At 38.4% G+C, this 20,683-nt stretch overlaps 1 protein-coding gene across 3 annotated transcripts; it reads left to right on the top strand.

Moving 5' to 3' along the window:
• Positions 1-82: 82 nt before the first annotated feature.
• WARS1 (tryptophanyl-tRNA synthetase 1) lies at positions 83-20,236 on the top strand (the record flags this gene model as incomplete). Of its 3 annotated transcripts, none has more annotated exons than XM_082284066.1 (12): positions 91-126; positions 888-910; positions 3,397-3,611; positions 4,686-4,893; positions 9,468-9,576; positions 10,436-10,555; positions 11,156-11,338; positions 12,239-12,339; positions 13,561-13,673; positions 14,734-14,907; positions 18,128-18,268; positions 20,078-20,236. In XM_082284066.1, exons 3-12 carry the CDS (start codon positions 3,498-3,500, stop codon positions 20,234-20,236), a joined length of 1,422 nt encoding a protein of 473 aa, XP_082140192.1. In that variant the 5' UTR covers positions 91-126; positions 888-910; positions 3,397-3,497. The 3 variants fall into 3 exon arrangements, with proteins under 3 accessions (XP_082140193.1, XP_082140192.1, XP_082140194.1); XM_082284068.1 differs by lacking the exon at positions 91-126 and adding an exon at positions 254-392 and having other exon boundaries at positions 866-910; XM_082284067.1 differs by lacking the exon at positions 888-910 and having other exon boundaries at positions 83-126.
• Between the last annotated feature and the right edge of the window lie 447 nt (positions 20,237-20,683).

Here is a 20,683-nt window from a genome sequence, read left to right as displayed (position 1 = left end):
TCTTGGCCTGGTGACTGGAGCAGGAGGAAGGGCCTATGTGAGGCAATGGTTCCGGGGGGTTGTGTTTCCCAGCCGGGAGCCGCGCCGGCTGTGCCGGCTGGGGGTGATGCAATGGTGGTGACAGAGGTGCGGTGGGTGAGGAGCGGCGGGATGCGGCGGGATGCGGCGGGATGGGCCGGGATGGGCACGGGGGTGGGGGAGACCCTCGGAGAGAGACCCCGGCGGGCGGCAGAGGGGCTGGTTGGGCGGTCACTGCCGCCCCTGTGACCGGTGCGAGGCGCCAGCTGGGGGGGGTCTCTGCTGGGCACGTTTTCTCCCTCCCCTTGAGATGCGTCGATGCACTTGAGGGCTTTTCCTCCATTCCCTGCGGGGGTACCTCGCTAAAGAGCCAGGTGAAAATGCCCTTTTCTCTGGGAAGGGCACGGCGGGTGTCCAGGTCACTGGAAAATGCATCCCACCGCAGGAAGGGCAGAGCTGGCGCGTGGCTTTGCCCTGCCCGGGCGGGGTGTGGCAGGGAACGCTGCCGGACGCCAGGGTTAGGGAACATTGGCGTGTTGAGTAATCTTGTGCACAACCGCTCCTGCACAGGAGCTTAGCTCTTACACTGCTTCAGTGTCGTAAGGATTTATATCCGTCTTTTTTCTGGTGACTCGTCAGTCTTTGAATAGTCATGTTAGCTGTCATCTTGGGGAATCGTCTTGCACTCTTTTTTTGTAATTTCGTGCATAAATTGATGCTTGCCGTGACTGGGACGGTGGGTCTGCTGTAAAGTGCAGCCTGTATTGGAGTGCCTCTCAAGGCCTGTTTCACATGGCGTGTGGGGATGCTACCTACTTTTAATTTTACTTTTCTTTTTTTGTTTTAGTTTTGTTTTTTTTTTTTTACAGGAGGAAAAACAGTTTTCAGGAATGTAAGTGCTTTTAGACTTAGTCTTACATTCTTTCATTTGCTCATGAAAGCTTTTTCTGGACTGTTGTATTATTGTTGTCTTTGGAAGTCATAATGTACTTTCATACAATGTTTGTCTTCTTAACTTAATGTGAAACTCCATTTTTTAATTCTCAGGTCTCTAACTTACCAAGTCACACTGCAGACAATGAAAATGATTGTAAATCTGTGATGGTCACCCAGTTGGAAAAGGAGGAAGATGCTGTAGTTTTCTGATACCTTTGCCGAGGATTATTTCTGAGCTTTGTCTCATAGCAGTTTAATATTTTGAAATGGACACAGGAGCAGTACCCATTATAAGTTACCTGCATTTCATAGGTAGAAAAAGCACACACGTCTTGGCTTTCAAGTTCACACTGGGTCATTCTAGACTCTGGTCCTAAATGTCCTAATAGTTCATTCTCCAATTCCTGTGCATCATTTTTTTTCATTGAGATCTGTTTGCATGTGGTATATGTAATCTGTCTGGGACTGTTAGTTTTTATAATAAGAAGAAAGCAAGAAAAAAAATCCTGATAAATAGCAAAATATTCACACATTTCTTTTAAATGGTTCACAATTGCATTAATGAATTTCAAAAGGTCAAGAGCTATGTTCCCCATTCCTGAATTCCTGGCTTGAATTCCTCTAGCAAACAGAGGCCGTACTGAGGCAAATAGAGATAACCTTTAGGCAGCAGTCCATATGTTTTGCATTTTATAGTCATAATATCCTCATGTCTTGTTGCACCACCTAGATTACTTTTGCTATTTCTTAATGAAAATGCACCTTCATTTGAGATTGTTTTTTCATCTTAAATCCATAATATTCCAAACATTTTAAAGAGTCTGTCTGGTTTGCTGCTTTCGAGTATATGTGCCCAGTGCCAGCTGTCATTTCAGCCTTTCTGAACAGAGGTAATCCATCAGTAAGAATGTAGTCAGGAGTTAAGTTAAAACACCAAGTCACAATTTGTTCTACACCAAAGAAAATTCTTATTTGTATCTTTATTATTTTGTAAAATTCGAAGCTAGTAAATATAAATGGCATGTTCCTACAGAAAGGGTGTGTGTTAATCTTCATAAACATTTTTTAGTATGCATTTATTCTGTACTTTCTTTAACACTTAAAATAGTCTGTGCCCATGAAGAAGAGGAAGGTAGTATTATCAAAGTAATTAAATTGTAGGAATGCATCAAAAAATTGTTTGATTTGCTTCAAATTACTTTTTTTAGTCACAATGTCAAACTGCAAAAAGTAAAATTTCAAGGGATCAAAATTAGGTTAAAAACTTAAGTATTATTATGTAATCTAAATATGGTATCAGGGTTAATAGAGTGAACAAATTACATTTGCAAGTGGATGTGTATGCACATCTCAGTTTTCTTAGGGTATTCAACTGAAGCTGAAATATGGGAATATTGCAGCTGACTGACAAACAAAGCCTTAGTGATAGGTATGTTTTGGTAATCACCAAGTTACCAAATCGATCTTCAAAGTTTGCTGGACAGGTGAAGGCTTTTTACAGTGGCAGTTTAAATAAACACTATGTACATATAACCAAGGTTATGATTAGACTGATTATTTGTAGAAGGAAGGCTTTGAAATACTGCTGAACAGCTAATGCAGCTATTATATGCTTCTGAAGGTTTTGTTTTGTTTGGGTTTTTTGTTTGTTTTAATTCTGGGAAAAGGGAGCCAAATGAACGTGTATTTTTACTAACACTCCATCAATTTATGCTCCATGCACAGCAGTGGATCAGTAATTTGCTAGGAGGTCTCTCCAGAGAGACACAATCCTTTGCAAGTCAGTGGTTCTTTACATAGGCTCAGAGCTTCCCACTTGGTGGACACAGGTGTGGCATGACAGAGCATGCTTAGGCAGAATGCCGTGTTCTTAGTCTCAGCCATCTCCATCTTATGACATCTCCTATTATTTTTCCTGCATAATTCTGAGAAACAGGCAAATTTACAGCCTATTGCTGACCCAGGGATTCTTTAGAAGGCCGCGTGTCTCACCAGTCATCAGTGTGTTTTGTAACCTCTGGAGGAAAGCCATAAAGAATATGACTAAGCTTTCCTCTTGTGTATCTTTCTTTGGGCTGAAGTATGCTATTACATATACTAAGACAAAATTCCGTGTAATAGTTAAAAAAGTCTCATCATCCAGAATTTGACAGGATATCAGTGCAGGAACATTCTTTTGCCAGGAGTTCGACTTTGAAAAGAGGTCCTAATGTTAAATACGTAGACAACATGAACAGTGATCTCTAAATTTACTTGGTACTCTTGTCAATCTCTGTCCATTTCTGTGTGAGACTGAAGCTCACTGTGTAATGTCTCCACGTTTATCAATTTGATATGAATAGAATGTGGTAGGGGTCAGTATAGTTTTTATTTTCTTATTCTGTTCACCTAATCTTGAAGACTTACACGAAAGAGTAAAACATACTACTTTTTGCCCTGCAGTTCTCTTTGTTGCTGCTGTTTTGAATCTCCAAGCCAAAGAGTTGGAAAAGGATAAATTCAGTTGAGTTGCACCTAGACAGATCTTTGTGCAGTCTGGCGAAATGGCAGACAGCCCGAACTGTGATTTGAAGTCTCTGAGTCCACTTCAGCTGTTTGAAAGGGTGACTGAGCAAGGAGAGAAAGTCAGAGCACTGAAAGCAGGAAAAGCACCAAAGGTATTTGCATGTCATGTTTTGAACCTGTTCTTTTTCAGTTTAGGTATGTCTTTGAGTCCTGAAGAATTTTATTATACTAAGATCTATTTTGCTTTATGATGAGAAAAACTCTTGTTAAAAACTATTTATGTCCATTTTGTGAGCTGTGGCATACCTGGAGCAAGGTAGTCACTGGCAAGACCAAAGTTTTTACTCATGAAGTAAGAACAGAGTCATAGGCTTAGAAGTCTGCTTCATCCAGTTGCCATGCCATGTGACAGGATCCAAGGCATTTATTTCTCAAGTAAATTTATGTCACATGCTTTCTTCCTTGGTTTTAGATGCTTCCTAAAAATCTTTTTCTCCAGGCATTATTGTAGACATTAGCAAATATGTCTTCCTGTAACTGTACTGACAGTCCCTGCTTAATCTCCCTTAAATAATTCAGTAATTTGCCATTTCCTTCAGGTTCCCTATTCTGTTATCACTATGTTGGCAAGGAGAGCTCAGTTTTAATATGGGCTCTCTTAATGTATTGCCTGTGGGAGTAAGCCTTGAAAACTGGGAATCAAATAAAGTGTTTTTCTATTTATTGCTTGCATGAGATTTTACAATAACTTTATATTAGAGAGGTCATAACCATAACTTTTTGTTCTAGCTTGTCTTCAAGTCAGTCAATGAACTGTAATGAATAAATTATTTTAAGGTGAGCCACTAAAAGCATTGTAAAGTAAATTAGATAATAATTTATATTTTATTTATATACCTTAGAAATTTATGGTAAAAGTGCTGAGCTTGTTATACCTCTGAAAAGCAAGCAAGCATTTTTTTCCTAGGCAGAAATTGAAAAGCAAGACAGAGGTACTTTAAATGTCTTGGCAATGGTGATGATTTATATTCTAATGATTAAATATTTGCTTTTCTTCTACATTTGAAATTGATGCTGAAAACATTTAAATAAAACAGAATTTAGAGTTTATGAATGATGCAATTCAGGTCAAAGCATGGATGTGGGATTTTGAAAGGTTGGGACATTAATGTAATTGTCTATTTTAAGTATGTTAAACAGTTGTTTGGGTTTTCTCCTTTATTCAGGATGAAATTGATGCAGCAGTGAGGATGCTCTTATCATTAAAACTGTCATATAAAACAACAACAGGGCAAGATTATCAGGCAGGCTTGCCTCCAAAAGATCTTGTATTAATAAACAATGGTACAACTAAAGAAGAGGATGAGGATTTGGTGGATCCCTGGAATGTGCAGACATCAAATGCTAAAGGCGTGGATTATGACAAGCTCATAGGTATAACTCTTCCTTCACTGCTACTAAGGAATTTATGTAAAGTGATCCTATTGACCACAGAAACAGCAAGGCATCATAACAAATCCAGATCAAAACATCATAGGTAACATTTAATTTATGTCTAATCTTAGCATTTCCATGTCTAAAGAATTTGCTGTAAGAGATGAAAATGTCCCGGGTGCAGTTTTCCTATGAAAGACTTAAATACTTTGCAAAGAACTTGGAAGTTCAAAATCCAAGTTTTACTTGCAGTTTGGTTTTTTGGTGTGAGAACTGTTACTAGAACTTATGCTGATGAAGACACTGAGTATCTGCATCTTCAGTGGCTGGGATGCAGAAGAGCATTTTGGCCAGGCTGAAGGATTCTTCCTACCCTCCCCTCACATCACTTACAGATTAGACAGGGCAGGAATGATCCAAAACTACTGCAGGAATCTATTAAACCTAATGACTTCTTCAGAAGACACACTTACAGGCAGCCACGTGCTGGCTAGACTGAAGGAGTTGCAGCTCATTCAAAAACATGCAGTGTAATGGAGAATGTTTTAGACAGGATTGTTACAAAACTTGCAGAGTTTTGTAATTTAAGAAACAGAGGTCTAGGTAATTTCCCTATTGGTTTTACAGTTTGCTATTTTAATAACTTGTTTGAGTCTAGCATGGAAACAAGTGAGAGAACTATTCATTAATTTCTCAATTTTTCCTTTTCTTTCATTATTGTCAGTCTTCATGTTTAGTACCTCAGTTGTGCATTGCTGAGGTCTGCTTACTAGTTTTTTCTCGCAGTAGAGCATACATCCTTATGTGGCAGTAATCATATATTTGCTTTTGGGACAGTTGCTTGTGCCAGCATTATTTTAACTCTTTGTGATGTTACTGTGAAATCGTGTCCAAGGTATGCACACATTGGCTTAGTTTGCAGGAAGTAACAGGAGAAAGAAAAGGTTGAAAAGGCAGAAGTGTGCAAAGAAAAATGTAGATCAGTGTGAGAGAAGGAAAAGATAAATTTATTAGAATCTGGATGTGGATAAGATCTTTCATAGTCTTTTTACTTCCTTAAGAGTTACAAAGAAGTGGTTTGGGTTTTTTTCCTTGGGAGGAGGGGTTCTGAGCATTTTAGAAAAGGAAGAATTGCACAATTGTGTTGGCACAATCTAAGGATCTTCCTAAGAACAACTTCCTATAAATCAGTTCATGCCCTTTTTTCCAGTAACTGTGTTTGATCTTTCTTAGAAGGGTGGGTTAGCCTAAACGTTTTTTTCTTCTTTACACTACTTTCAGATTGGTGAATTTGATAAATGAGTCATTTTGCTTGTTCTAGGTGCTGTGTTTGAAATTTTTCAGAAAGGAATGCTAGCCTAGCCGCTTCAGGATGTGAAGCAGTTGCTGGTTGTTATTGATAAGCTTCCTTCTTTTCATCCCCTTTTTAAAAATAACTATAAAAAGTATTGTTCGTGAACTTGTTACATTTGACAGCTCCTGCCTAAAGGGAAATTTTTGTGCCACCTATAATCTGTTCATTTACTAGTGGTACCTGAGAAAGTTGCCACTGTGCTTGTGTTTAATCAAACACAGAAGAAATGAAATCACTGTTTTAATTGAAAGAGATCTTCTTCTCAAATGGTTGTCCTAGATGTGCACTTAAGTGTATGGTAGCACAGCAAAACAGATAATCTGGGAAGAAGGGTTCTGTTAGCTAAGTACTAGACATGAACATTCCTAGGAACTTGTTTGTCTGAGCATGAGCAAAGACCAGAGGAATGAGTGAGAAAGAGCTTTGTTTGCTAACCATGCTGATAATTCAGTAAGCTGAATATTGCAAGTGATGCCAAATGGTTGAAGTTGGTGGGCAGTTTTGCAGATCATCTAGTCAGCCACTCTCCCTGAAGCAGTCATCCAGAGCAAGTTGCTCAGGACCTTGTCCAGTAGGACTTTTTTAATCTCCAAGGATGGAGATCCCATGACCTCGCTGTCAACACTTCCAGTATTTGACCATGTGCACAGTATGAAGGAGTTTTGTATATTTAAATGGAATTTCCTCTTTCTTCTAAGTCATGCCCTTTGCCTCTTGTCCTTTCACTGGGCATCACTGAGAAAAGTCTGGTGCTGTCTTTTTTATTTCCTCTCCACTTGCCCTAATAAGATCCTTCCTAAACCTTCTCTTTCCCAAGCTCAGCAATCCCAGCTCTCTCAACCTCTCTGTGAATGACAGATGCTCTGAGTCCTTCATCTTTGTGGCCCTTTGCTGGATTCACATTATCATATCCATGTCCTTCTTATGCCAGAGCCCAGAACCAGTGCTCCAGAAGTGTCTCCTCAGTGCTCTCTGCAGGGAAAGCATCACCTGCCTTGACATTCTGGCAGCAATGTTCCTGATGCAGCCCATAAGGCCTTTGGCCATTCAACCCACAAAAGTGCATTAAAGGCTATATTCAATTCCTTGTCTGTCAGGACCTTGGGACCCCAGGGTCCTTCTGCTTTCCAGCCAGTTGGTCCCCTGCTGTACCAGTGTACAGAGTTATTCCTCCCCAAATTCAGGACTTTGCATTCCCTTTTGTTGAACTTCATGAGATTCTTGCAGCCCATTTCTCCAGCCTGCTGAGGTCCCTCTCAATAGCACCTCAGCCATCTGTTGTATCAGCCACCCTTCCCAGGACTATTTCACCTGCACACTTGCTGAGACTGGGCTCTGGGCTCCAGCTGGACTTTGTGCAGCTACTCACAACATTTTTTGGCAGTTCAGCCAGTTTTCAGTTCACCTTGCTGTCCACTTACCTAGTCCAGACTTCATCAATCATCTGTGAGAATGAGGTGGAAGGCACTGTCAAAAGCTGTACTAAAGCTGAGGTAAACAACATTCACTGTTCTCACCTCAGCTATAGTCAGAGCATCATAGAAGGACTAATAAATTGGTCTGACATGATTTTCCATTTGTAAATCCTTGCTGACTATTACCAGTCACCTTCATGTCTTTAATGTTTGGGGATGATTTCCAGGATTATTTGCTTCAGCACATGCCCACAGATTGAGGTGAGGCTGACTGGCCTGTAGTTCCACAATTCCTTCTTCTAGCCCTTCTTTAAGGGCGGATTGGCGTTTGCTTTCTTCCAGCCTCCAGGAGCCTCTCGCAGTTGTCATGACTGTTCAGAGATCATTGAGACTGGTCTGGTCACCAAAGCTGCTGTATAACAAATATTAGGGTATACATTTCTCCACATAGATATAACAGGGCAATGACAAAGAGGAAAAGTACACGGTGAATTTTCAGCAAATGCAAATATGCTTTTGAAAATGGCAGTTCTTAAGACTTCTTATGCACAGTGAGTTGAAAGCTGTCTTTTGATAAAAGCTAGAACACCAGGGATGAAAAGCACACCAGGAATTTTTTTAAGCTTGTTTAGGAGTGGAGACTGTGTCTTTGTTGGAAGCTGTTTAGAAAGGCAGATTCTTTGTGAGCAGAGAGCCTAAGAAGTTCTGAACATTCAAATAGGAGGAAATAGGTATGGAAAATTATCTATTTTTTTAACAGAAAAGGTGAAAATGGGCAAAGAAAAGGGAGCTGTGCAGTCTGTGAATGTTTAATAAAGATATTTAGGCATTTCTAGTGAAGTGTTCTGTACACCAGAGAGCTTTTCTGATCACTTTCTATGACAATACATGATTATTTCTAGGGTAGCTAGTCCAAGTTAATCAGGGCATTTTCATGTTTTCTGTTTCTGTCAGATTAGCCTCTTACCAGTTGCTGTTGTTGTGCTGAATCATTTTCATGCTCATTTGGTCTCCTTTTAGCATTCATCAAGATTATAATTTGCCATTTTGTGATGCATTTTGCATTTTATTAGTGCAATGTTGAATAGTTCTAATGTTGAATAGAATATTGTAGCAAACAATAGATTCTTGTATAGATTTTTTTGAACGAGTCCAAATCATAGAGCATTGACCTGATTATTAGGATCCAAGAATTATTTGGAGTAGGAAAAATACTGCTATTTTACTCTATCACAACCTTCCTAAACCACCAAGTTGTAAACCTTACTGATTGCCATGAAGAGCATTATGCATTTCCTTTTCAAGCCTCTTGAGGGGAGCAGTGTGTGTAATCATATACATATTAAAGAATTGAGTTTGCAGAAGAGTAATTGGGGTTGGTGATGTTGTCTGAGTGAAAGCAAAAGACAATGTTGTCTGACAGCAGAAAATTAGACATCAAGAGAGAAACATTCATAGCCTCATAGGCATTTTTGTCTTATGGCTTAGAGAGGCCAAGTTGTTGATCTGAATATGTTACTTTAGCATGTTTTTTTGCTTGGAATATCAATGTTTCTGCTGTAAGGAGACTGCAATTATAGTAATTTATGGATGGAGAAATACTGCATGTTGTGAATGAGCTGAACCTCCTAGCACAGAGTTAATACTGCAGGTGACTGCTGGGACTTTGGACAAGAATCAGGAGAATCTAGCCATTTTGACTTGAAGATCTCTTTCTTAATCTAGACTGCATTATGTTCTTGGTATTCCAGGATCTGGTTTTAGCTATATTTTAACTTTTTTTCTTTAACATTTTATGATTGTAGTTCGGTTTGGCAGCAGTAAAATTGACACAGATTTGATTAATCGAATAGAAAGAGCTACTGGGCAAAAACCTCACCACTTTCTACGTAGAGGAATCTTTTTTTCCCACAGGTGAGTTTTTCTTTTATTAAAATTCTAAAGGTCCTGTTGGGCAGACTTTCTGTGAGAATTATTGGGAGAAGCCTGTAACTAGAAAAGAACATGTGCTTTTATACCAAGGCAAACCAACTGTGCCATTTGAAATTAGCAACTACTGCAGATGTCCCCTGGCAGCACTTGAAACTCTTGATTGCGTGGGTTTCTGATATGTCCTCAGTAATCCCAAACTGAAGAAATGTGCACAGAGTGCAGTTTCATTTTGAGTCTGCCTCAGCAGCCAGAGGCAGTGACCTGTCAGAGAACTCCAGGTGCCACTGGTGATTTCAGCAGGGCTTCTGTGGCCTGTGCATCTGTTTGTGGTACAGAAAAGGCTTAGGGAATAATCTTAAGCATGAGCCTGCTGGTGACCTTTACTGTTAATTGTTAGCACCCAGGGGTTTGGGGCTGTGGCACCAGCAGGTTTCACAGAAGGACCTGAGCATGACTGAGGGTATAACCTCCACCAGAGGTCAGCTAAGCTGGCTGGTTGAACCTATTTGAGAAATGATCCCTGGCTGTTTTACTAGGCCCTAGAGATTATTATCCAATCAGGTAATTTTAAAAGTTGCACAATTTCAACATTAAATTTTTATTTTTAGTTTTGTTTTTCTTTGAGGTTTTTTTCCCTATGGACACTGAAGGAGACAATTCTTTTGTTAAATTAAAAAATGAGTAAACAAGAACTTTTTTTTATTTCTAGGACACTTAACATACTATAATTTATTTATAAATACTTTTGGCTTTAAAAGCACTCAGATTTTGAAGATAAGCTTTTTGCTGGGGGTATTTCTCACTAAAGAGTTGTATCATGTTTTCTCTGTTTTTTCTCTAGAGATATGGATCAAGTACTTGATGCTTATGAAAATAAGAAGCCCTTTTACCTTTATACAGGCAGAGGGCCATCCTCTCAGGCAATGCACGTTGGTCATCTTATCCCATTTATGTTCACAAAGTAAGCTATTTCTACCATTTGTGTTAATCAAAGCATTTTTTTTCAAAGGAAACATTGAACGTGGTTTGCGAAACTGCCAAAATGATACATTGCAAGGAGTTCTGATTATGCGAGGTGAATATTAATGAACTTAATTCAGTCTTACCTTTCATTCAGATGATCACAATCCCTGCATCACCATAAAGCCCTCTTCCTTACTCCCTTAGCCATGTGGTACTCCTTAGAAATTTTGTTGTTCCTGAAAACCAGTTTGTTACAAGACTCAGTAACATTACTCTGTAAGGTGGTGCCTGCAGCAGCAGGACATAGAGACATTGGGCTCAGAAAGCTAAAACTTCTTCGAATTCTGGTTCCTCTGCAACTGGTGACCACTGTCATGTGTACAGGAAACAGTAAGTGTGAGTCTTTTTTCCAGGTAAATTGTCATTATAATTCGTATAAAACATTTTATCTGTTCACATAAATATTACTGCATATGCTACAAAGAAAAGAGTAGACCTCTCTATATATGTTCTGTTTAAATATATAAAAATATTTTATCTGTGTGACTTACATCTTCATTTTAACTTATGTGGGATAAAATGTATCTGCTTCTATTAGGTGGCTGCAAGAAGTGTTCGATGTTCCCTTGGTAATACAGTTAACTGATGATGAAAAATACCTTTGGAAGGACATGACAGTTGAGAAGGCATATGAGTATGCTAGAGAAAATGCAAAAGACATCATTGCATGTGGTTTTGACGTCAATAAAACCTTTATATTTTCAGATTTAGACTATTTAGGGTAAGTTTAAATTTCTTTAGAGCATTGTAGTGAAAAAAGTGTCTATATTTTCTCTCTTACTTTGAGAGTCAGCAATGTTTTAATAAGTGTGTCTAAATGTGAAAGCTTCAGGACAAGTTTTGTAACACTTAAAATAGAAACGTATTATTTTTTCTGCTATCTAACGTTTTATATATACTATTGTCATTCCTGTATAACATACTAACAAATACTTGTGTGTGCAATCTGTAAATCATGAAAGATACGTTAAACCAGCTAAAGTGTAAAAATACCTAAACCACCAAGAAACTTCCAGATTGGTTTGCTTAAGATGGTATCAAAATCTCTCAGATGTGTTTACACTTTATCTGCATTAACAGCAGGCATTGCAGCAACTTGCTATGATAAATTATTTTAATAACACAGCATGAAAGATTATTGAGTAAAGTTTAAAGAAGATTTAAGAAAAAGAAATTGCTATTGAAACTGCCATCTCGGCAGGAAAGAGTTTGTCCTGTGTGGGATACACACGGGGGATACCAAGCAACACAGACAATGTGATCTATTTAAGTTGCCAGAGTTCCCAGAGAAGCATAAGTAAACTTCAGGCTCCCTGAGGCATTTTGGCACCATTTCTGAATCGAAATATTTCTGGGTTTAGACAGATACTTGTGAAAGAGAAAAAAATGTTTCTAGTAATTGTTGGGGGAAGGGAAGAATAAATTAAACTTTCAAGGCATAAAATTCCTAATTCCTAAAATTCTCTAATTATCATCTCAATGAACCACAAAAGGTCTGAAACCGTGAGATTTAGTCCTGCAGGCTTTTTTATGCTCTCAGTGGAACTTCTTTGCAGTGGAAGTTTGTACATACACTCTCCTCCTCTTCTCATTTCATTTTTCCACATTTTTTTTCTCACAGGACAAGTGCCGGATTCTACAAAAATATTGTCAAAGTTCAGAAGCATGTCACATTTAACCAAGTGAAAGGAATCTTTGGCTTTACAGACAGTGATTGCATTGGTAGGAGATCATACAAATTACAAGAAACAATGCTTGCTTTCACTTTCAATTGAGCTGTTTTAAGTAGTAGTTTAAAGAGATTAGTGTCTGCCACTCATGAAATAGACAGAAAAAGCAGGAAGATCTTGTTTCTAGGCTGATTCTGATGTTATTGTTGTTCCTTCAGAATTTACAATCAAATTTCTAGCATGACATCTACCTTTTTCACTTTAGTAAGAGCAAAGTACAAAACACAGATGTTGAAGGGTCCAAAACAGAACTACTTTTTTTTTTGGTTTTTATTCTTTTGTTACAGTGATTGGAGCTATGGACAATTTTACCTCCTAGAAATTTCTATGCCAAATTTATAAAGAAACCTGTCAGAAAAAGGTGCATTGAAACACATACACATTTACATATTTTTAGAAAGTTGAGTGCTGAATAGCCTAATTATCAAGGTGCTGGGTAACGCATGTCTTCCATTTACTTCTCTGCAATTGGAGATTTCTGTCACATGGCTAAAAAAAAGATTCTGTGTAAAAATGGCATTAAATCCTGGATGTTTCTGAGCACTATTCATCATTCTTCATCCAGTGATTGGGCCACTGACAGCTTTTCAGCCTTCACTGTAACCAAGGAACAGATTTCCACTTGTTTCAGCGGTGCTCTAATAAAGGATGGTATTGTGATAATGACTTCATCACATGTTTGGAAAAGTCTGCTACTTACTCTCTGTTCTGATAGGATTTTGATCAGGGAAGCAGGTTGGCCACACTGTGATTAAGCCCTGTATAAAAAAGAAAACTCGCCACATCTGAGATGCTTCATGAGTACAGCATGCATATAGCAGTGATTCTGAGATTTAGAGGGAAATGTGACGATTGTAGCTATTCTCTCACAAAGTGAAAAAAAAATAAGAACCTTAGTCAATTATGTTTCTGGAAAGTTCAATGATAGTTCAATGATAAAAAGAGTATTCAGTGTGAACTTTTTCTGAAGTCAGTGTGGTCACAGCTTGCTTTTTATCATTAGTTTCTATGTCAGTCGAAGGTTTGTTAACATTGCAGAAGGTAAAGATTTTAAAATTTCCTCAGATAAGGCAACAATGCTTGATAAAGATACAACTTGGTCTTCAAATAAGTATCTGGATGATTCACTTGTGCATTTTACATACTGCAAAAAAATCTCTCTATTTACCACTGCTTCTCTTGATTGCTTAGCTTTTCCAAACATGTTTTTTAGGTAAGATCAGCTTTCCTGCTATCCAAGCTGCTCCATCCTTCAGTTCATCATTTCCACAGATCTTCAATGGCAAGGAGAATATTCAGTGTCTTATCCCATGTGCTATTGACCAGGTAAGAAAATCATATTGCTTAATTTGTTTTTCATGCATTTGGTTTTGTATTGTACCATTCAAGCTTCATGGTGGTGTCTTGAACCATCTGTAAAACATTCCTGCAAGCACCTTTCTGGGGTAGAAACTGAAAGATCTAAAAGGTGAAGAGATGAAGGCTTAATCCAACAATCATGTATGCATCCAGTCTTGGATCTCTCTTGATCTTAACTCAGTTCACACTGAGCTGACATCTAGGAAAGCAAAGACGGCAACATCTATGCAAAAGCACACTGACATGGGGGTAGGAAGAAACTTTTGGCCATCTCCATGGTAACTTGGACAAGATGGAATGAGCTCAACTTGCAGCACAAGAGATTTCTGTTGAATCATGGAGAAAAACCCTCTCTCAGTAAGAATAAAAAAAGCATTGAAATAGTTTGCCTGAAAGGCTACAGAACCTTAACAATTCAGATTTGTAGAGAGAGCTGGAAGAACATCAGATACAAATGAGAGTAATAGGGGTTTTTTTAAACAAGTAGTGTTTCTAGGAATCACATCCTGCACTGTCTGAATCTTTGGCTATTTTAGTCACAAGGACAGACACTGGAAGATGATATAATCATATTCATCACCCAGAATACTATGAAGTAATATTATTGCACTTTGGTTTGAGTCACATCATCAGCACAGCACTGCCAGCTTGATCACTGATTTAGTTCAGATTCTCTGCTTGTTGTTAAAGTCTTTGAGAGAAAGCTTGCATCGTAGGCTGCATCCATCTCCAGCCATATTAAGGATGGTTTTAGCAACTGTTTGAATTCATGTAAAATTTTGTAAATATGCTTATTACTTAAGGGAATCAGAGTGTACAGCACTATGGAAAAGAAAAAGGGAGATTTTGTTTGTTGCTCCTCTGAATGAGCTGGATTGGAAGTAGGTTCTGGAACATTTCATGGTTTGTTTTTTTCAGTTTTTGGGTTTTTGACATCACTTCTTAAGGCATGAATGAGTCAGCACCAATCAGATTTCAAATCACATTTTTCAAAGTTATTCTGTGCTTTTATTGATCATTGTTTCAGGACCCTTATTTTAGAATGACTCGCGATGTAGCACCAAGAATTGGGCAGCCTAAACCAGCCTTACTCCACTCCGTCTTCTTCCCAGCCCTACAAGGAGCACAGACCAAAATGAGTGCTAGTGATCCAAACTCCTCCATCTTCCTCACTGATACACCCAAACAAATCAAGACAAAGGTAAGGACCTGCCAAGCCCAATAGCACAAAGCTTTACAGTGAAAATGGGTGGTGGTCATAGAATCATAGAGTCATTTAGGTCAGAGAGGGCCCTTAAGATCATGGAGTTCAACCATAAACCTATCCCTGTCAAGCCCACCACTAAACCATGTCTATAGGTACCATATAAGTAGAAATAGTCTTCAGCTTCACCAGGAAGTGCTGCTGAGGTTGGCCCACAGCTCCTGCCTGACACTGCTTTGATATCCCCTCCCAGATGTCCACCTTCAGTGGCCCTTCTGGTTACAGTGGCAATTTTTAGTGTTTTCCTTGGACATACATGAATCTTTTTTTCCTTACCTTTCATGGCAAAGCATCTTCAGGAATTGACTGAGTTATGCAAATTTAGCTAGACTATCAAATACCATCTTTTGCCTTACTGGTTAGTCTGACAGTACAAATATTAGCTGGGATAATGTACAAAATGTTTGTTTTTCTGATACCTGCAGAGCAGCGGTGTAAGAATAAGAGCTGTGGAGGCTTATGCTTTAAAATAAATATTATGTTCCCATAGTTTTGAAATCTGACAGGCCATGATGTAAACCTAATAAACAGCTTTTTCTTGACTGCCTCTCCTTGTTGGGAGCACCAAACATTGCACGGTGTTAGTTACAGCACAGGTCAGACCTACCCTGCTGCTTGGGAATCTATTGCTGACAATTCACAAATAAACCTGTTCACTCCAGTTCACATATAAACACTATGTTGAATTGCAACTCAGTTTTTGAAGGGGTATTTTCTTCTGAGTATATTCCTAGTTTGTTTCCAAGTTCAAAGGAAGATCACTCTTATCTGGTGTCAGATGATTTAGTTTGGCAAAAGTTTGCCTGTGTTGTGGTGTTTAAAGAAAATGAAAAGCAGCCCTTGGGAAAGAATTTATACTCATGATACCAGACATGAAATAACTGTCAAAACAAGAAGAAATAATGTTCATGTTGTTTCTGTTGGGCAGGCTTGGATTAATTCTGTAATAGTCAGACTCTTCTACAGCCACGTCATAACACTTCATTCTCTTTTATAGAAACTGATTAAACAGTACTGTTTTGAAGAATTGGAATTCTTCATGTGTTTGGATTATAATAATTCCAGTTTATTTGCACAATTACAGAGTTGCTTTTTTAAAAAAAGTGTAATTTCAGAATAGAGAATATATAGTTAATGGTAATATTGGTAACATTCTTCCATGTTTTTTTCCTGGGAAGTAACTTGTAATCTGCAAAGAGATCCAAGTTCACCAGTCATAATTCTGCTGTCTTTAAACTACTTGGAAAAATAAAAAAAATAATTCTAGCTACTTGGAATGTAAAAGGCATTAAGAAAAATCCAGAACATGATGTCAAGTACTGAGTAATGGAGGACAAACTGAGATTTATTTCAGGTTCTGAAGCCAATCAGAAACAAGTCTTTATGGAAATAGAGCTTGAGTGGAAAACCAAATACTGTTATAGCAAATAAATTAAAAAATAGAGTAGGAAAGGTGACTTCTGGTCATGGATGAAGGTTAAAAAGATAATGCTACACTGGGCAAAAAAAATTACTGCTTACAGCATTTTTCAGTATTGGTACATTGCTAATTAATGAGGTTCAAAACTTACAGGTAATAGAAGATAAAAAATCGCTAAATATTGGGAAAGGCTGAGAAGCTTCTGGCTAATCAAATGAGATGAATGGCAGTATTTCAATAAACTATTCTTATTCCAGCTATCAGCAAAATACAGCTCAATTACTTGTTTGCTTTTCTATAAAGTGTTGCTTAGATTTTATGTCTGTAGACATATTGGGGGATTCAGAGAAATTCAGGGGGGAAAAAAATCAGTGCATCACTATGGATAGGTCACTGAAACCCTCAGTCAATGAGTAGGTGCCAGAATATGTAAAAGAAATTAATTTGAGATTAAGAAAGGAAACATTTTGTGTTTCAACAAAAAAATGCCTTCACCTGGCATATTGTATTTAATCCCTCTCAGTTCAGGAAGTAGACAAACTGTAGAGATAAAGGGTATTGAAAAAATTTCCTACAGGCTTACAAAATCCAGTAAGGACAGAGGTCAGTGCAGAACAGTATGTAAAATCTTTTATTTTACAGATGCTGAGAGAGCTATTCAGGCTGCTCTACAATATAACAATAGATGTAATATGGCACATGGCAGTTCATTGCCTTAAAATATTCATCAGTGCATCATTTCTGATTGTAGTTCGTTGCCACAAGACTTCATCTGTAACAAGGTGGTTGGAGAGATTCAAAAAAGCACTAGACAGTCTATACAGATAGTAGGAATGTTCATAAACTGTAAATATATAACAGCTCCTAGATACCAGAACTAAAAAAAAAACCTGCTTCATATGCAAATGTGTCTCTTGGCAGGTTGATTATGGTATCTCTAAAGATACAAGAGCTAAATGAAAGCTCAGCATATGGTTAAATATTTTTTTTCCTCCGCTTAGCAATTTATTTTCTTTAAATTTGTAGGAAGATTAGCATCCTCAGAGAGTTCTACATATGTTAAAATGTTTAAAATGGGCCAGTGGCTTCCAAATTTATTGAGAATGGGATTAGCAATTATATCTGTTCAACAGTGCCTTTCATCTGCCTGTAGGAAACTATGCTTAAAAAGAAGGAGGATGTCAGCAAATACTTGATTTTTAGACTGAACAATTGGGCATTGGTCTGATTTTAAGCATTCTAGACAGACTTTTGTAATCTTTAACTTTGCTTTGTCTTGTTTTCCTTTTCCCCAAAAAGAGGAGATTAGGTTCTCTGTGGGATTCCTGCAGGATTTTCCATGCCTTCTTCATCTCTTCCAAAATTAATTTCTTGATAAAGAAAATACCTTATTTTTGTTACATGAAGTACATTTCCTGTAAACACAAATTCTATCCAACAGCTTCAGCAAAAGGGACTTCAAACGTTTTTGACTGAGTCTTGGATAAATTATTTTTTAATTTTCACTAAATTTTTGTTCTGACTGTGAAGTCTGAGGAGTATGTGTATAGCCATTTTTCCCTGCTGGGCTCTGATGGCCTCCTTTTTTCAGTCCTGAGGCTCTGCATTAACTTGTCCCACTCATTCTTCAGCTAATCCTTAATAAAGAGTTTGGAAGATCATGACACATCTCTGCTTGCACTAAGGTAAACCCAAATGCAGTGGGAATTACAGCAAGAGTTCCTGGTGTTGTTTCAGATTAACAAGCACGCCTTCTCGGGAGGCAGGGACACCATTGAGGAGCACAGGAAGTACGGAGGCAACTGTGAGGTCGACGTGTCTTTTATGTACCTGACTTTCTTCCTGGAAGATGATGACAGGCTCGAGCAACTGAAGCAGGTGAGTAACCAGACTGAAGACAGGGTTACTCATTACATGCTGTGAGGACAAGCAGCCTCAGCCCTCAACAGAGCTGTAACTCAGTCCTCCTGAGAACCTTCTCCAGGAAGGTCATTTTGGTGTTATTCTCATGCTCTCCGTCCCTTGCAAACTTCAATATTAGTATCGATCTCAGTTTTTATTTCTTTGCAATGTTCTTTCCAAGAGACAGGCCAATCTGTCTCTTCTTTAAAAAAAAAACCCCTAGTGTTTTCACAGGAGCCTCCAACACTCTGTGGGACAATATCTTCCCTACCTTTCAAATAAGACCACCTTAGGATTAATGTTGTTTTAATTGTCTAATACACCCTTCTGGTTCCTCATCGTAATGTACCTAAGCACTCTGCAAAACTACAAAAGCTCATGTCTGAAGCTTGCTGGTTTTTGGTTTTTTCTTATCACAAGAAATTTAATAGCTCTGAGGAATTGGTTCACTGATCCCAGGCAAAAACTGCTTCATATACGTTGCATTTTCCTTAAGCCTGTCTGGCAGACTTCTGTCCCCAGGGCTGGTAGCAAGCCATTTCCCTTCCCTTCATCACCAATACTAGGTGATGTGTGTTCTCTGGGAGGCAGGAGCTCCACTGGATAACACCCATGTCACACTGGTTTATCAGCTTTCTCCTGCTGGCAACAGCTGCAAGTCAAGAGCTGCAGATCCTTCCTCAAGCCCTCTACTCCTTCCCACACAAGAGCAGGGTTGGATAGCTACTCTTTCCCATGCTGTTGTAAATTCCTTATGAATTGTGAATTGAAATGTGAATCAAGTCCACATTTGACTTGAAGAGATTTGTTTCATTAATTTCCAACCACTGCAGGGGTGTCAGCCTAACTGCTGCAGAGCACAAAGCCTGGCCCACAGCTTGCAGCTCGCTGCAGGGGTGCCTCAGAACCAGAATTGAAAACATGAAGTTGCCCATTGTAGCAGCATCAGTGCAGCCACTTCAGGTGTAGCACCCGAGGATACTTTGAGAGAAAGCAACCTTGGTGTTTTTATAACAAACTAACAACCAAAAAAAACCACACACCCCCCAAAACCCACCACTGAAATTCCATTTGTTCTTCTTAATGTATTTTACTCTTGCTGAGTGAACATCAGCAGCATTTACACCTTGAACAGGTGTTAAAAATGGCTTGATGACAAGAGGAGGTAAGATTATCATGTTTATTGTCATTTCAAATATAGCTGAACTGCACTAGCTGTGGTTTCTCAGCGTGGCTGAACCAATAAACTGTTGGCCTGTGCTTCTAAGCTAAAGCATTTCAGTATTGAGCAATGGAATGGATTACTAGCTGTGAATATGACTATGGTGTGAACATAGATTCTGAGTGTCTTTGCTATAAAAAGGATATTTTAATCACATCTAGTCTCTTACTGAAATGCAGTGAGAGAAAAATATGAGAATTTGTACCTGTTATTGCCAAAAAGAAAAAAAATTAAGGCTTAGGGTGACTGTTTATTTGAACTGGGATTCTGGGGAGGAAAATATGCAGTTTCCTGTAAGTAATTACAGGATTTCCTCGTTAAACTTGTGAAGGTAGTTTATTCAGTCCTTTTAATAACTTGTCACATACGAACTTTCCCAGCTGCCTTAATCTTTTAACAGGCAACAAGCAACTCTGCAAGTTGCATTTTCAGAGTGATATCAGATAATCTTCTAAGGCATGTGCATATTTTTAAGAGATCCAAATCTGTCTTCTAAAGAAATCCTGGTTACTGAGTCTTTTTGTGAATGTCACCGTGTTCAGCAGCCAACACTTTCTTGACAGGCTTACACCAGTGGAGAATTGCTCACGGGGGAACTGAAGAAGGTACTTATTGAAACAATGCAGCCCTTGGTAGCAGCTCATCAAGAAAGAAGGAAGCAGGTCACAGATGAAATTGTGAAACAGTTCATGACTCCAAGGAAGCTGGCTTTTGAATTTTGAAGAAATATGTATGTAACTTAGCACTTGATAATCCACAACCAAGTAATTGTTGTCTTCTGTTGTATGTCATCACTCCCTACTTATGTACAGCCTGTAATCGGTGCTTTATAAATAATGAGTAAATTATCATGAACAGCAGAGTACAAAAAAAGTTTAAAATAGGAATTGTATCTATTTAAAATCAGAATATGCAAGACAGAATTGATCAGTCTTGCAGAAAAGCATGTATGTCAGCCCAGCATTGTATTTTAATGTATTTCATGTTGAAAATATAAATAAAATTTCCATTTGATGATAAAGGCTAACTTGGAAATTGTTTTAAATATGTTGGTAAGAGGTCATATCTCAAACTAATAAATAGTTGCTCCATTTTCTTTTGTACTATGTACCTTGGTTTACTAGACTCTATGTCCTCTTGGGCATGAGAACATGCTGCCAACAAAAAAG

This window comes from Coloeus monedula (assembly GCF_965178545.1).
Source record: "Coloeus monedula genome assembly, chromosome: 6".
Classification (NCBI taxonomy): domain Eukaryota; kingdom Metazoa; phylum Chordata; class Aves; order Passeriformes; family Corvidae; genus Coloeus; species Coloeus monedula.
Note: the sequence above shows the minus strand (reverse complement) of the source record. Positions and strands in the feature narration are given on the sequence as shown.